This window comes from Eptatretus burgeri, chromosome 8, assembly GCF_056783735.1.
Source record: "Eptatretus burgeri isolate ZD-2024b chromosome 8, Ebu_testis_v1, whole genome shotgun sequence".
Classification (NCBI taxonomy): Eukaryota; Metazoa; Chordata; class Myxini; order Myxiniformes; family Myxinidae; genus Eptatretus; species Eptatretus burgeri.
This window is the reverse complement of record NC_140968.1, coordinates 79,167,893-79,185,834: the sequence shown is the minus strand read 5'-3', so window position 1 is coordinate 79,185,834 and position 17,942 is coordinate 79,167,893. Positions and strand designations below refer to the sequence as shown.

General features: G+C 42.9%; 1 protein-coding gene across 3 annotated transcripts in view; it reads left to right on the top strand.

The window, feature by feature from the left end:
• LOC147022129 (semaphorin-5A-like) overlaps positions 1-17,942 on the top strand; it is a 140,599-nt gene that overhangs the window by 30,963 nt on the left and 91,694 nt on the right. For 2 of the 3 annotated variants that reach the window (XM_085892733.1, XM_085892735.1), the window contains exon 2: positions 12,374-12,587. In XM_085892733.1, the coding sequence (XP_085748859.1) occupies positions 12,407-12,587 (181 nt within the window). In that variant the 5' untranslated portion in view covers positions 12,374-12,406. Of the gene's footprint in view, positions 1-4,281; positions 4,390-12,373; positions 12,588-17,942 lie in introns of all 3 variants that reach the window. The other variant, XM_085892734.1, reaches the window with a different exon arrangement.

Below are 17,942 nucleotides of genomic sequence, written 5' to 3'. Positions count from 1 at the left end.
ACATGATCTCCAACGCTCCTCCTTTCCTGAAGAATCAGACGCTGATCTCCGAACTATCTCGTTATGGTTCTGTGGTTTCTCAGATCACCATGTTACCTTTACGGAGCCAGGACGATCGGACGAAGCATGTGATGTCTTTTCGGAGACAAGCTCGTGTGGTGCTTCCTCCCTCTAACGCTGAAAGAACCTTGAACATCGTTTTAAAACTCAAAATTGATAATCATGATTACCAAGTCTACATAACCACTGACACCCTGAAATGTTTCGAATGTGGTAATTTCGGACGCTTGAAACGATCTTGCCCAAAGGCGACTTTGTCAAACGATGAAACAAACGTCGTCAACAAGTATACGTCTTCTTCTTCTTCTCGACTGTGAAGGAAGCGAATCCCTTGTCCGGTCACAAAACTCAGTCCTCCCAGTCCGATAGTCTAAACGGCAAAACGAATGTTTGGGATGGTTTCACCATCGTTTCATCAAGGAAGAGAAAGACTTTGAAAAAGAAAGAAAGACATCGACGTCTCCCTGACAGAGACCACTTTACCTGTTATCGCAGTAAATAAAACTGTTTCACTCGTTAAAAACTCTCCTATTGGAAAATCCATTGACGGTGATACACAGACCACTGGTGATGAACCTGCTGTCACTTTGGTAAATGTTAACCCTGAATCCTTGTCAGCAGGAAATAGCAAAACAAATGTTAACCCTGTTACTGCTCACAGTCCATCACGTGGTGAAGCTGGAAATGTTAAAATGGATGTTTTACGAGAGACCCCCAAAGTACTGTATACCTCCACGCCGTTGGAGGTCGATAACACCGGGACGGTCGAGGGAAGCGAGATCTCTACATCCGCTGATGGTGTTTCCGTTTCATCAAATCCCCTGATTATTTCCGTTACTTCACCAGGAGATGTTCCCACAAAGGAAGAGCACATAGACCCGGTAACCAATACAGATCCGTGTATCAATACTGACGACAGTATCGATATGCAGGACTGTACAAGTTTGTGTGACTCGGAAACTAAAACTGACTCTGACGAATCTGACTTGGAGGAAGCAAACTGGAACAGTCAGGTGGAAATGGTGGAGAAGCTCACCGGTCAAAGTCCTACTCCCCCTGAACAAATAAGACTCTTCTTACAAAATACATACAGGAAACACAATATAAACCTGACGGAATACTTTCCAGATCTACCGTCCTTCCCTGAGTGTGCTCAGGCTATCGTACGTAAGCCTGACTTATTCGGTTTCCACCAGACACACCGTCACCGCTTAAAAAAATTGATTGCCAAGGCGAAAAGGGATCCTAATCAATTATCCCACTTCTGAACTTATTCTTCGAAGCTATTATTTTCCTCATTGCCAGTTTCATGATTGGAACGATAAATGTTAATGGTGGTGGGAGTCCGCTCCGCAAGATCCAAATTAAACAGCTGGTAGAGGTCAACAGTCTCGACATAGCTTTGTTACAAAGCAACTCAAACAAAAACAACTCCACGTTGAAGGCAGGCATCATGTTTGTCTTAGAGAAACATTTCCATCCGTCCTGCCTTAAATTTATGAGTATTATTGATGGACACCTCGCCTCCGTGACCTTCTCTATCAATCAGATCAAGTTCACAATTCTCAATGTGCACGCTCCAAGCAAAAATGACGAGCGGATCTCCTTTTTGCCGAACTGAGAAAATTCTTGCAAACACTGGATTTGCAGACTTGTCTAATTATTGGTGGAGATTTTAACTTAACTGTTAATCCTTCATTTGACCGGAACGGGCCGGAACCCCAACCATGGACCGCAAAACTTTTTGCAAACATCATTGCAAAATATAATCTTCATGATATTTGGCGCGTGCAGCACCTTTCTGATCGGTCCTATACATGGTGTCGTTGTTTAAACAACCACATCTCACTTGTGAGAGACATCATTGAACTGTGCAAGGAAAACCCTAAAGATTTAGGACTTCTTCGCCTTGATCAGGAGAAAGCCTTTGACCGTGTTGACCATCGGTACCTTTTCGAAGTACTTGAGCGGTTTGGACTTAGTTCAACCTTCATCTCTTATATTGAAATACTATATAATAATATTTATAGTGTGCTTAAGATAAACAATGAACTTGTTGCACCTTTGTCTATTAACAAGGGAATTAGACAAGGTTGCCCTCTTTCCGGGTTGCTTTATGCTCTCTCCATCGAACACCTACTGGTTTCTTTGCGCTGTCGACTAACAGGGGTTAGTTTGTCCCATCTTGAACGACCCATCAAGGTACTGGGATACGGCGATGACGTGTGTGTATTCATAAAAGATATCAATGACATTAACATCGTTCGTTATTGTTTGTCCTTATTCGAAAAGGCTTCTTCAGCCAAAGTAAATTAGAACAAAACGAGCGCCCTTTGGCTCGGTCCATTGTGCTACTTGGCGCCAAGACTTCCTGATCCACTGTCATGGGCCAATGATGGTGTGAAATACCTTGGAGTGTTCTTTGGTACTAATACCACAGTAGCAAAGAAGTGGGCTGGTCTGCTCGAGTTTGTTGAGGGTAAACTGAAAAAATGGAAAGGTCTGATCACACAACTGTCATATCGTGGAAGGATCTTGGTCATCAACACACTGGTGGCCTCGACCTTATGGCACAGGTTCTTCGTGCTGCATCCTCCAGCGGTGTTGTTTCAACAGCTCCAGAAGTGCTTTGTGTCCTTTTTCTGGGATGGGAAACACTGGCTGCGACCTGGGGTCCTCAGTTTACCACTGACCGATGGAGGCCAAGGCCTGGTCGACATAAAGAGCCGGCTAATGGCCTTTCGACTCTCGGTTGCTCTTCACATGCTATACACGTGACCCTCTCCACCATGGGTCAACGTCGCTCGTCACCTTTTGCAACAGGCTGGGAGGCTAGGCTATGACCACTCTCTTTTCTTGATGGACCTTTCCAAAATCGACACATCACCCCTCTCTGGTTTCTATCAGAGCATACTAAATGCGTGGCAAGCTCTGACAATAACAAGAGCTACACATTCCTACATGAAACAGATGTTTCTGGAAGAACCTTTGTTCTACAACTCCCTTTTCCATGATATGCCTGCTGATAGGTATTTTATTCAACGCTTTACCGACAAGGGTGTTCAATCTGTCGCAGATCTTCTCAGCCCAAACGGCAGCTGGATCGGAGCTGATGCATTGGCAAGCCTGGTCGGTGTGCGATCCTCTCGAATCGTGGCACACATATTATGTAGTGTGCTTTGGACATACACACAGCTCGCACCTGCTTGGGAGCAGGACCACCAAAGCAATGAACAAAATACACATCAAATACCTTCTCTCTCTACCTTTCCTGAACTCGAATGTGATTTTTCTCTTGCCAGCCCTCTTCCTTGTCCCCCTTTTAACGTAGGCTTCAATGGCCTTCCCAAACAAAAAGACCTTTATTTGGGTTGTGTAAAATTTCTTTCACAACGGCAAATAACACAGCAGAGAGTTTGATGGAGAGACCTCTTACCTTGTTCTCCCCCTTATTTTCCTAACTGGAAAGGTTTTTATCACCCTCCTGTACCACCACGACATGGCGAGCTCCAATGGAGACCAGTACACTGGATCCTTCCTTCTAATCACTTGTTACACCATTTTTCAAATCTGCTTGTAGATGAATGTCCTTTTTGTAAGAAATCTGAAAACTTTTTTCACATCTATGTTGAATGCCAACGGTTGGCACCTTTATTTATTTTACTTCGGAATTGTTTTGTGAGGTTTGGTTTGATTTTTAACACTTGTGTGTTCATTCTATGGATTGGATATCCCACACAAAAATTCCAATGCTGTGTTAGCCAATTTCCTGCTTGCTCAGGCAAAGATGGCGGTATATAAGTCAAGGAAAAGAAAACTTGATGGTGTTGGGGTAAATGATGAAGATGCTTTGTTCTTGTTCCAAAATCTTGTAATAAGTCGTGTTAAATTGGATTTTGCTTTCTTTTCAGTAACTGGAAGATTACCGCAGTTCCAATCAAAATGGTGTATAAAGGAAGTTATTTGCAAAGTTCGAGAAGAATGTTTATCCTTTTGTGAAATATTTCGTGTATAATCCACCCGATTCATCCTTTCCTTTCTTCAGAAATTGTTTCTTAGTTTTCCTTCTTTCTCTGAAATGAAAATTTAACTCCCATTTGGGGGCTTTCTTTTCTATTTTTATATTAAAAAGATACAAAAGTCAAAGTCTCTCTCTCTCTGTCTCTGTCTCTGTCTCTGTCTCTGTCTCTGTCTCTGTCTGTCTCTCTCTCTCACCTTCAGAGACAAAAGTTGTGGATCAGTTGCTGAGAGAGAATCTGGGATTGAATGGTTGAAAACCTCAATACCAGTCAATTTCACCAACTGATGATCATAATGGCCATTGATACAGTAAGCTGAAGGACTACCTCACATCTCGATGTTATATCTTGCTTTCCTTCACCCTTTCTTATTTGTATTCTGCAATTCTATTTTTTGCAAGTTTTTTTGCTTCTTTTGCATCAATGCCTCTATCGTGCTTCATCCCCTTGTTCCATTTGTCTGCCTCTGTCTTTTTTTATTTATTCTTGCTTCAGTTAGGTACCTGCTCATGCTGGTTCTTTTTGACTTTTGACTTGAGCTGCTTGTGAAAATCACGATGAATGAGACCATCGGAATCTGCTTTCTTGTTCTTCTTCATCTTCTTCTTACTTCTTCTTTCATATGCAGCATACGGCTGCGGGTAGCATCGTTTGCTTGGAGGCTTGGCCGGGCCCGTGATGGAGTCTGCCAATTTGACACATCTTGCCAACCAATTCTAATTTATGTTCACACCTGTGGCTTTATAAGTGCTCCATAGAATGATACTTAGTCCTTGCGAGTGGGATCACAGGAGAAGAGAGGGTGGGAGTCAAAGCTTCTGTGATGCTTGTTGGGCATCCAACATCCTCTTTTCTCCAAAGATATCACAAACTTCAGCATTTGAACACAATGGGTCACATATCCTTCTCCCATCTCTGATGGCTTCCATTAGGGCCAGTGTGGGCCGTCTAACCTTGTGGTATGATGCTTCAAGGACATTTCCCTTTGAGAGCAGTGGGTGAGCCAAGCTGATGTGCATGGATATGTGAGGGGCTGGGTTTCAGGCCTGCTTTGTCCTTTTGCTGAAGGGCCTCTCATCACCAGGGAAATCTGGGTCGAGGAAAAACGCAACAACTTAGCTGCCCCTAATTATATACAGGTCACATTGGTCATTAGTAATGCAATTGCTTTAATATGTTTGCTATAAACAGTGTAATGCTGACACTTTTAGTTAATTACAGTGATTAACTGTATTGTAAATTATGAGGCAAAACTATGCAAACACTGCGCTTTGGTGACAATGTATGATTTATACTCCTCGAGTTCAAGTGCTCACTTTATGGAGCCTTTGCTCTGACCTCTACAGCAGTCACTGCTGCACTTTGCTCTCTGGCCACAACTGTTTATGTTTGTTTATGTCAGAAGCCGTGATAATTTGGCTCGTTTGTATATTTGAAGAGTATCAGCCCTCGGCGTTAAAATACAACATTGCCAAGTTTCTGAAACTTGGCATTCGGCGAGATTGTTCTTGGCTGCTCGAGCCGGAAGGCAGCACAATTTGTCCGGAAACGTATTAAAGAAATTTGATTGCTGAGAATTCATTTTCTCACTTTATGTAATGGTGACCCACATGCATGGATATGCACGACATTGCTAAGCTGTTTATTCAGCAACGTCTTAATAAGTTCATACATTAACTTGCCCAAAACATTCTCACCCTGAGTGCCAGGATTTTGAGCTAAAATATTGCAAAGTTTATGTGTCACGGCTTTTTTGGTTCATTTTGGAGGTTATTGCAATGTTTAAACCGCTGAGTCGCCGATTCGTTTATGTGTACAAATATATATATATATATATATATATATATATATATATATATATATATATATATATATATATATATATATATATATATTAGTGGGGTATGCTTCCAATGTGTATGCATACCCCACTTACAATGTGTAAGTTGTAAGCATACATTACACATTGTAAGCAACAACGAATCATGCTTCCCCATTGTCTCAGGTCGCTCACCTGCATTTTTTTTTTTTTTTTTTAACATTTACTTATATTTTCATTTATGGATGTTGTCTGACAATTCTGTGATTTGATTTTTTTTTTTTTTGCGGTGTACTGGCTTTGATGTCCATTGGCACGCAAAATTTCAGCTTTCTACATCACCCAGAAGGTACCGATTTTTAATGTCAGTGGTTAGAAAGAGCTTTATATATTAGATATATGGGAGGGATCCATCGCTCGATTGTAGAAAGAATAGCATCAACCATGTTACCGCATGGCCTATATTACTCTTGTATCAGGGAAATTTTCAGAGTAAGTTGTCTTGTTAAATGTGCACTGAGGAGGCAATGAGTGTTAATTATAAAAACAGATAGAGTAAGTTTGTTGTGTAAAACCTCCTGTTTTCAAGCAAGGCCAGGTGAGGAATTGGGCACAAAGGCACAACTGGAAAGCGCAATGAGCTCTCAAAGGAAACCGCACGGATTATTTGGCCGGCGCATCACAGGCCATGGTAGTGAGGTCGACTGTGGAGCCTTGGAGAGGGAGCATAAATTTTTTTATTGGGGCTACCCGTGGAATGGGACTGTCTGAAAGATGGTATGCTCACAGCCATGGGCGGTCAATTCCAGGGACCCACTGTGCATGAAGACGGTCCCAAAGTGTACGAGAGCCAGAGCAGTGCTGTGCGTGGCAGTTGGAGTTTTAGAGTTGGGGACCCATTGTATTAAATAAGCCTGCTAATTATCTTCATAAGGGTTGTTTTAATTAAATCAAACACCCAATTTTCACTCTTGCACTTCCTCGGAGTTCCCTTAGCATGCATGCAAAGTTTCAAGCTGCTCGATTTCTTGGTTTTGGAGTTGTGGAGGACACACTGACACACACACACACATTGGCATTTATTAGGATATGTGTATATATATATATATATATATATATATATATATATATATATATATATATATATATATATATATATATATATATATATATATATATATATATATATATATATATATACACATACATGGTGTAAAAGTCATACTAAGTTCCGGTGCAAATGATTGCGTGTTTTGAATTGGTCCGCGTCCATGCTAATGATGGTACTTCTTGTGTTTGAGTCCCCGTATGCTGGTCTTGTTGTGCTGTATAACTCTTCCCACTCAAACTTCATGCGACATCATGCTGCACTTACTGTGTCTTTGGAAGGAAACTAGTCTGTTCTTGTAACATCAGGCAACATTCCAAAATCCCACCCTGACTACCATTGGGGAGGCAACGGCTAATCATCCAATGTCATCCTGGCCGTAAGGCTTCATTGGCAGCACTGAATCTGCTTTCAGGAAGAGCATCAGAACTAGAGTATGTGTGAATATTGCTGTACACTTATGATCTGAGGTGCTGCGGCACGAATACATACGTTATGGTGCTTCGATTATAATTCTGGGTGGTGTCGAGTTTGTTCTGGGATGCTGCCTGTTCAAACATGAAGTCACCATTCACTATTATGGTTGGGCAAATGAGGCTCAGGTCTGGCATTTTGACCACTGAGTGGTCTTCATGTTGGACTATGCAGACATAATGTTCCAAGTATTAAGTACCCTTCCAAGGAGAAGGGGGCATATTATGTAGGAGGTGTGTGACCTATATCGGACTTGTGTAGGATGTGCGAGTCTTACTTTTATGAAAATCGATGACCTTCAAATACTGCTATAAGTTTGCAATTCAGTTATCAAGCATCAAATGAACTTACCACTGGATCAATGAGCCTTTAATATGAGCAATGATTCTCATAACCTGTGTGCGAGTTCCAAATCTAGCCAATCTGACTGCAAACCAACGAAGCAGACTTCATTCAGTGTGTACCGTGCCTCAAACCAGCGACCGAGCCGAATGACTTCCTAGACACAAGCAAAACAGTGACATAGGAAGTCACCATACCAACTTCCCAGGCAACAAAGTTCTAGTTTATACAGGCAGCGGAGGGGGCACTGGAGGAAGACAAAGCTTCATTCTGATGCTTCACCCCCCCTTGCTTCCACCCTCCTTCCCTCCTTTTTCCCATTAATCTTCTCTCTAACGTCTTCATTGTTGTTGATATCATTTGCCATGCATATGACTTGAAAGATGATATGATGTATAATTAGGAATTGGACACAAGGTTTATGAACGCTGTGGTACCAAACTGCAGGCATTCTTGCGTCGCCAATGAACTTAAATCTCCATGATTATAGATCAGACATCCCTTGAACAATAAACTGGTCCAACACCTGGCAGCACATCAATAAAAAAATGTTTACAGATTTGTGCAATTTTACATTTTCTTGGCACTAAAATAATACTCTTCTTCTTTCGGCTGCACCCTTTAGGGGTTGCCACAGCGGATCATCCGTATGATCCACATAGTGATTTGGCACATGTTTTACGCCGGATGCCCTTCCTGACGCAACCTTGGTCGCCTCTTATGACACAGGGATATGGTACACCTATTTTAACCGGGGTATACACCGGGACCAGTACACTGGTACTCATTTCGCTGACCTCGGAAGGATGACAGGCTGAGTCAACCCCCTGGTGTATAAATTCAGTGGCCCAACGGGGCTTGAACTCAGGACCTTTTGGATCCCAAGCCACCGCCCTAACCACTGCGCCAACACCAGGCTAAGGCACTAAAATAATACAAACATTAAAAAAGGCACGAATTAAAAAATGCTGGCACTGCAGTGCGTCAAGAAAATCTTCCATGTCCGTCATGGTTTGTTGTCATGACGTCAACAAACTCCTGTCACATCCTGCATGATTTTGGGAAGGGTTGAGAGGAAAAGAAACTGTGAGAATAAAGTGGAGGAAAGGGAGGCCTTGCCAAGCAGGCCTCGTCCCGTCGGTCACCCAATTAGCGCCGTGGCTGTTACAACACCACAGCTTCCCTTGTTTATTTGACTCACCGATAAGCCAGCTTTCATCAAGGCAGAGCTGACTGTTTCAGTTCTCAACGTGTCTGTGTGTGTCTGTCTCTCTGTGTCTGTCTCTCTGTGTCTGTCTCTCTGTGTCTGTCTCTCTGTGTCTGTCTCTCTGTGTCTGTCTCTCTGTGTCTGTCTCTCTCTCTCTCTCTCTCTCTCTCTCTCTCTCTCTCTCTCTCTCTCTCTCTCTCTCTCTCTCTCTCTCTCTCTCTCTCTCTCTCTCTCTCTCTCTCTCTCTCTCTCTCTCTCTCTCTCTCTCTCTCTCTCTCTCTCTCTCTCTCTCTCTCTCTCTATCTCTCTCTCTAACTCTCTCTCTCTCTCTCTCTCTCTCTCTCTCTCTCTCTCTCTCTCTCTCTCTCTCTCTCTCTCTCTCTCTCTCTCTCTCTCTCTCTCTCTCTCTCTCTATCTCTCTATCTCTCTATCTCTCTCTATCTCTCTATCTCTCTATCTCTCTATCTCTCTATCTCTCTATCTCTCTATCTCTCTATCTCTCTATCTCTCTCTTACTCTCTCTCTTTCTCTCTCTTTCTCTCTCTCTCTCTCTCTCTCTCTCTCTCTCTCTCTCTCTCTCTCTCTCTCTCTCTCTCTCTCTCTCTCTCTCTCTCTCTCTCTCTCTCTCTCTCTCTCTCTCTCTCTCTCTCTCTCTCTCTCTCTCTCTCTCTCTCCATCTGGATTTTGTTAAAGCCACGTCAGGCTGTGAAGATACCAAGCAAGTTCCTAGTAACCTCATTTCTGCATGTACCTTGCCCTCACATTATTCTGCTTTGATTCTTCCATCTCTGTGATGCAACATTTTCTTGTCTCCCCCAATATGACCCGAACCCCACTGTTCTTCTCCACTGCTTCCATGATTAGGCAACCAATTGTTTTCGACATGCACACACGTTATTCTCTTTGTGTGATGATGGTATAAACACTTTGCTCTCATAAAGAAGATGGAATTGATTTCTTGCGAGAACGCTCTTGATGATGGGTGCACCATCTTGGGTTTATCAAGATCTATGGTGAGGAAACTTGAGAGACATTTAATTGCATCCTCATGCCCAGCAAACTGGAGGAGGCCTAACGGTGCTCTTCTTTCATAGTTTATTTAGAATCGCAGAGGTCTCTATTATTATCAGTAGAAATTGGGGAGATAATCCATTGACTAACCAATTTGGCTGACTGATTTGTGTCAATTTTGGGATTGTTGGAAAATTACATTCATATTTTGATTTTAATACAAATTAATGGCTGCAGCTTCTTATTGTTGTTCGGCCTATTCCTCTGTTGCCTTTTCATGCTCCTCAATTTCTACCCCTTTGTTTTTGTTTCCTCTCGTATCGCTCTGTTCACCCCTATTCTTCCTCCAGGTCTCCCTTGCCCACCACCTTCCCTTTAATTAATTCTCAGCCTAACCGCTCACACCACACACCATGCTGCCCGGCACGTACGAGCAATTTGTGGAGTTCTGCCCTCAATGAAAACCTTATGTGAATTTTTCTTTTCCACTCCTACATTATTTTGCGAATTGTTTAACCCCCGATCTCAAAGGTAAACGAAATGATTTCAAACAAAAGCGGAAGAGAGATGTCCCAAACTGCTCCGCTCGTGGCTCACAAGTTGTGGATTGATTGGGTTCAGTTATGGGAAAGCGAATCGGGATGGGAGTTCTGGGTGTGCTGTTTGATGAAGTCATTTATTGTACCAGCCGATGGGATCAAGTTGGTGACTTAGCCAACTTGCCATCTGTGATACGTTGAATCATGAAAATCACATGGCTCCTTGGACGGGACGCTTGTCCAGCTGTCCCTGCGCTCACAAATATCACAAATTGTTTCCAGAATTCCAGTACAGTGTGCATTTAGAGTTTCGCCAAAATTTTTCTCCTGCAACGGCCGTTGGCACCATCCACGGCAATTCAAATCACTTCTCCTCGCTGTCATCAACACCCCAAGCTTATCCTGTAAACTATGGCCCTGGAGAAATCAGTTTTATTGGTTAAGTCTTCTTTCGTTTTCTGTTGGAAAAAGGGCTGCTTGCTGAATACTTGGTGAATTGGCTCTTCTTTGGTGGCACCACTATGTCTTTGTAGGTCTAAACAAGTGGTAAAAAGGTTGTTTTTTTTCAACCAAGAATGTGTTTAATAGTAAGGATTGCCAAAAGCTAGAACCCAAAAGGAAACATCAACTGATGATGTCTTATCAAGGACGAAGATTCAGGCATGATGTCATGTATGGATGTGATTCTAGGTGACAACACTCGGGCTGGCAGGATGGCCTTGAGGAACGCACACTCGCTTCCAAGCCGCCGAGCCTGGGTTTGAATCCCGACCCGGCTATCAGCTGTCATCCCGGTGTCTCGCAGGCAGGGTGATTCGTCAATGTGTGCGCCGTCCTTCGGATGGACGTGAAACTGGAAGTCCCTTCTGCCAGCATTAGTTGGTGGATGTTAAAGATCCCACGGTGTCCTTCATGAGGAGTAGGCTAGCTATCTCTAGCACCCTGAACAAATTACAAAATTCCTGCCCGAACCTGTAGGTATAGGGGGTGTTGCAGCGGCATTACAGCCATGCCCTCAGCTACTGATGCTGCTTGCAGGTGTTTGCTGCATACAAAAGAAGAAGAAGGATGAAAACACCACGTTTATTTCCTCGATAGTGGTAAAATTATAAATTATCATGAAAGAACATGTTACACTGAATCCACCACAAATGGATGTGACCTCATCACCATCGCTCCCCTTTTTCTATCCAATATTCTATTTGTTCTATTGAATTGTGTGTGTGTGTGTGTGTGTGTGTGTGTGTGTGTGTGTGTGTGTGTGTGTGTGTGTGTGTGTGTGTGTGTGTGTGTGTGTGTGTGTGTGTGTGTGTGTGTGTGTGTGTGTGTGTGTGTGTGTGTGTGTGTGTGTTCCTGGTTCCTCCACTAAAATGAAAGATACATATTTGTCTCCATTTCACACACAACTCTACATGTGTTATCAGACAAGTGTAGCTACTATGAGAAATGAGCTGCTTGATTATACTTAGCCTCTCTCTCTCTCTCTCTCTCTCTCTCTCTCTTTTCTCTCTCTCTCTCTCTCTCTCTCTCTCTCTCTCTCTCTCTCTCTCTCTCTCTCTCTCTCTCTCTCTCTCTCTCTCTCTCTCTCTCTCTCTCTCTCTCTCTCTCTCTCTCTCTCTCTCTCTCTCTCTCTTTATCTTTATCTTTATCTTTATCTTTATCTTTATCTTTATCTTTATCTTTATCTTTATCTTTATCTTTATCTTTATCTTTATCTTTATCTTTATCTTTATCTTTATCTTTATCTTTATCTTTATCTTTATCTTTATCTTTATCTTTCCCTTGTGTCTGCAGGATTAAAAGGGTGCCAAGGAGACACCATGGCACATGCCGGGGTGTGAAGCCCCTCCACCCTTTAGTCCTGTTAATGTGGCACACCCCATCGCCATGGTGATCGAGCACTTCCTCCTGCTGCTGTTTCCACTATTGAGATCAGTGGTCAATGCAGACCCTGAAGAGAATGAGGGCGAGTGCAAGCACAGAAAACATCCTCAAAGGACCTACGAAGGTAATGGGTGACAAATAATACGCCAAACATGTGAACGCAGTGTCGGGACTTGGAAGGATCAATTTTTGGAACCGTCCCATTTATGGCATACAGTACCCATCTGAGCACTTGCATCATGATGCTTTGATCACGTGGTCATAAGCAGTATACACTCTGTTGATTTGTTCATTGTCCTGCCTGTTAGATATGTCGAGGCTCATCCCCGAGTCTTGTGTGCTTTACAGCGTGTCCCAAAAGTCCCTTTACCCCAGAACCCAGCTTTCCTAGTAGAATATGGGGAGCAGAATAAAACAAATACAATGAGTCATTTATCTATTTTTACACTTAATTTCACATATATTTTACGTATTGTGACATTTAACGATCAGGATGATAAGCGTGAGCAGCCACCATTCACCTGGAACAAAAATCAAACCTGTTAACATGGGGGTAAAGGGACTTGTGGGACACCCTGTATAATTAGAGAACCGATGTAAGAGAAGTAGAAGAAGAAGAACAGAAACGTCACAAACACAGCATGTCGTCACCCAGCTATAACATCTGTTGCCGAAAACCAGACCATTTGGCTACACAAACTTCGACGATGTCCTTGAACAAACTAAACAGTCGAGGCAAGATAACGTCAGATATATATGTTGGAGACTTCTCCGAGCAAGTGAAAAGTGGTTCGCCAAACAAAATACCTGGCTTTAAATTAATGACATCACCAAGATTCATGACAACTCCTCGATGTCTCCTTTTCTAAACCATGCGATGTCAACTCAGGATTTATCAGCAACCCTTGTGTGTGACAATCCCCATTGCTTGTGGAAGTTTAGTGGTCATATCTCCATCCTGTAATAATTTATGATGTCATGCATATACAAATGAAAATGCTCGTTAATTTAAGCATTAATATGTCTTTTTGGCTGATGGAGGTGAAAACCGGGAGTCTAATGGTTCTCTTGTGTGTCCAGCTTTTATCCAACGAGAACAGTGGTGACCTTTATTGTCAATAGGTTGGTGGAATTTAGAACACTAGAAACACCAGGGTTGTGTTCCATTACCAATCACCTTGCTATCGCTTGCCAAGCCAGTCGTTCCTAATGGATCGTTTTGTTGGAGTGCTTGCTTCTGTGCTTAAGCCACTTGGTGAGCACTCTACAAGCTGATCGGCAATGGAACACGGCCCCGCTCTCGAAGGGAGTGGCCGGGGGGGGGGGGAGGGGCAGAGAGGGCAGGCAGTCATGTGTATGTGTACATGTGCATCCCATTCTACTTACCGAAGTTACATTTGTATTCTGTCCTTTCACCTTAATCATAGATTTTCACACTCGCTTAGCCTATGATACTTTAGAATCGGCCATGTTTATTTTTTCTTTATTTTTTTTTAATACCATGTCGAGCCTTGTGTAAGACCTAACACACAGGACGTAAAACAAGGCAGGAGACAAGAAGGGCGTGAGAGGGAAGCACCAAACAGTGGGGAACAGGGTTAAATAGGAGATCTGTGGATGGGAGAGGGATAGGGTGGGGTACACGGGTTAAACAAGATGGACACCTCAGGGTCTTTCAGGAAGGAAAACAAGGAGTTTGAAGGAGGTGGGTTTTCCGGTGGATTAACGGGGGCAGAAAAGATCATGGTTTTGGATGGGGGAAGAAAAGAGATGTTGGTGAACAGCTGTTTTGAAGACCTGGAGGGAAGAGTGAAATTGAAGAGCCTTGCTGAAGGACAATTAAATAAGGCTGTCAATTATCTTCAAAGGGGGGTGTTTAAATTTACCCAAACATCTAATTTTCACTCTTGCGCTCCCTTTTGAATGAAAGAGTGAAGGTGAGCAGTGATTCTTGATTTTGGCAGTTTCACTCGAAGGGGGATTTTGGTGGACCTTGAGCACCCTGCAGAAATATAGGGGGGGGGGGACAGAGCACAGACAGAGCAGGGGAGGGGGGAGGGCAAGGCATTAGAGGAGACAGTAGAAGACAGAAAGACCCCCAACCTGCCTCTGGTGAGAGAGTGACACCCAAAGGCTCAGCTTCATCGCGGGAAATGCCAAAGATCATAAAAGCCTTGGTTTCCACAGCGTGAAGTCGAGCTAGGTGTGAGGCAGGAGCACCACCCCAGAGGGGAGAGCAGTACTCCATCAGACTGTAGATGAGAGCTTTGTAAATGGTTAGAAACTCAGGTGTGCCAAGGAAGGACTTTGCACAACATCAGATACCCAGTCAACAACTGGCTTTGGAGGCCAGCTTGGAGATGTAGCTTTCCCAGGAAAGATCGTGACAGATAGTGAGACCCAACAGCTTGAATGAAACGACTTCTTCAAGAGGATTGTTGTCCTTATTATTATTATTACCTCCACCACCGAAGGTGGAAGGAGGTTATGTTTTCAACCCTGTTCGTTACTTGCAAAATCAAAGATTTTTCAAGTATGTTGTTCAGTCGATTTTCTTATTCTGTCTGTCTCTCTGTTTGTTGCCTATAGGTCACAATTTTAAACCACTCTTCACGAAACTTCACCACATGGTAGAGTTTGTCATAAGGAAGAAGCCTATTGTTTTTGAGGTCAAAAGGTCAACATAGGCCAAAAGGTCAACAACTTAGGTGAGATTTCTAAAATCCTCAATTTTTATCCTGTTGACTTGAAATTTGAAGAGGATTTGCATATTTGGTCATTGAATTCAACCACCAATTATTTTTGAGGTCAAATTTGTTTTATGGAATTTGTAAGTCTTGTGCTCTGCACGACGTCCTCTTGTTTCTTTGTCCGTCCGTCTGTTTGTCTGTTTGTGTGCAGGATATCTCCAAAAGTTGTAGATGGATTCAAATGAAATTTGGTGGGCAGGTTGGGCGTTTCACAAGGATGAACTGATTAGATTTTGGTGAAGGTCCGGATCTAGATCCGATTACTAGAATTTTTCAAGTGATTTTTCACCATTGAGAGATCGGGCCAAAAATGATCTATTGCACGATATCTCAAAAAGTGTAGATGGATTCGGATGAAACTTGGTGTTCAAGTTAGGTGTTTGACCATGATGAGTTGATTCGATTTCGGTGAAGATCCGAATCCGGATGTGGATATGACAATTATTTAATTTACGATATATAGCATGATATTTCAAAAATGTATTGGGCCCATTATCTTCTCCTGGATCAGGCATTGCATGGTGGTGGTGTGTGCTCGACCGAGTGCCATTCCAGTTATTAATATAATTGTTTTGTAAAATCATTATGCCATTATCACTGTCGTTATGCCATAACCAGGCGTAGTGGCGTGCGCCTGTAATCCGGCTACTCGGAGGCTTGGGTTGGAGGATTGCTTGAAGACGGGAGCCCTGCGCTGGGCCGTGCTATGAGAGGGTGTAGGGCAGCCCGGAATCACGGTGAAACCCAATCCTTATCGCTGTGTCGTAAGAGGCGACCAGGGTTGCGTCAGGAAGGGCATCCGGCGTAAAACCTGTGCCAAATCGGTATGCAGATCATAACGGATGATCCGCTATGGCGACCCCTAACGGGAGCAGCCGAAAGACGAACAACAACACTGTCGTTATGCCATTATCATCGGACAGAACTGACTGATTAATTTGTGGTTATAACTTATAATAATGTTTTACTTCTGGTCGGTTTGTGGATCAGCAACTCTTAGCTTCTAACCCGTCTGTGTGTAGGTATACATGTATACGTCCTCCTTTTCTCCAATTTTTCCTCATGTAAGTATTAAACAATGCTAGCGACCATTAGGAATGGGGTTATGAGTCGAATAAAGGTCACAATTGGACCATAAGGGTGTTGGCGGCAATATCGCATGTCACACTTGAAGCCATGCCTGGGAGAAATCGTATACGAGGCCCCAAGATACAAGTTCGAAACAATCCATATACAGTCCACATATAATATGAGTGCTAGAAAAATTGGGGAGGCAATGGAATACATCATTCATGTGTAAAGACCCATTTTAGCCCCTTTATTTATTATTATTATTGCAAGAACACATGAATCTTGAAGTGGAGTTGGAGGGTCAGTGAACTGAGATAGCAGAGGGAGAAATATTGGAGAATAGACTGCAGAAAACAGAGACCACCGACCTGCCTGTCATGTGAAAGAAACAGACCCAGGGAGGGAAGAGCATGATTTCAGTGTTCACCCCCATGCAGCACACTTCATTTCTAAAAGTCCATTGTTAAGAACAACAGCGACAAATGGTTTGAGCTAAAAGAATAGATGAAATAGATTAAGCTTGACAACATGCTCTCGCTGGTGTATGCAAAGCTGGGTAAAGCTTTCTTCAGGGCATGAGATGGAGACAGCACTGACTTGAAAGAGTGAATCTGCTGCAGGAATCCATGCAAAAGTGCGGACAGGCAGATTTCACATGAGGAGGCAGATTTCACAAGGCATGAGCGATTGGCATTGGGAGGAAATCCTGTCTAGATTGAGCCTCACCAGACACCGGAAGCTCTTCCACTTGGCTAAAGTTATCCTGACAAGAGATGGTGCTAATACCCTCAGACATTGAATTTCGATACACCATTCTTGGATGACTCGTGTGAACTTACCTTCACTCGATCCCTCTTTGCCCCTCTCAATCTCCCCGTTGGCCGAGCGATCGTACAAATAATATACGTTTGACTTGTTAATTAACTTGTGGTTAATATTTTCATTGATGCAAAAGTTTCTTTCACGAATCGGTACATTTAAAATAAGTAAATGTCTGGTTTTGTGGGGGGGTTTTTTTTCCAATTTGAAATGATTTTCTTCATGAGTTCAGCCGTGACTACTTTGCATGACAAGTTCAGTTTCTACTTTCGTGGGTTTCTGTTCTTGTTGTTTCTGGACTTGGATGTAGATGTATAATTTACCCTTGCTATCATGGTGTTCGAACGAATGCTCTCATTTTCAGTTTGACTCGATCCTCTTGCGGCAACTTCCCCAAACAATTTTATTGAATTATTAGCAGCAGCTACAGAATACGAGGAAGTGGGAAAGGAAGATAAAGAAATGAGTCAGAAGGAGGACCCCCCCCCCCCCGCCCATCTTATCTATGGGCCTACCTGTACTTTTTGGGGAGGGGTTATGCATGTTTGTAAATGTTGAACAATTAGGATGAAAAGTACTATATAAGTAACAATAAAATTATGAAATGCACATTTCAATAATATTATGAGTCAACATAACAAGGGTATGCCTCTTAACATTTCATTGGTAGCGGTATCGTTTTGAATCTCACTATGGTGGTCATTTTTGCTGACATAACAATTAAAGCGCCTCTTTCAATCGCTTGCTCCAGTTGCCAAGCGGCTTGCAAAGCAGTTTATACGGATTGGGCTGGCTTGGAAAGCGATAACATGCCGCTTGCTAACAGAGCACACCCCTGA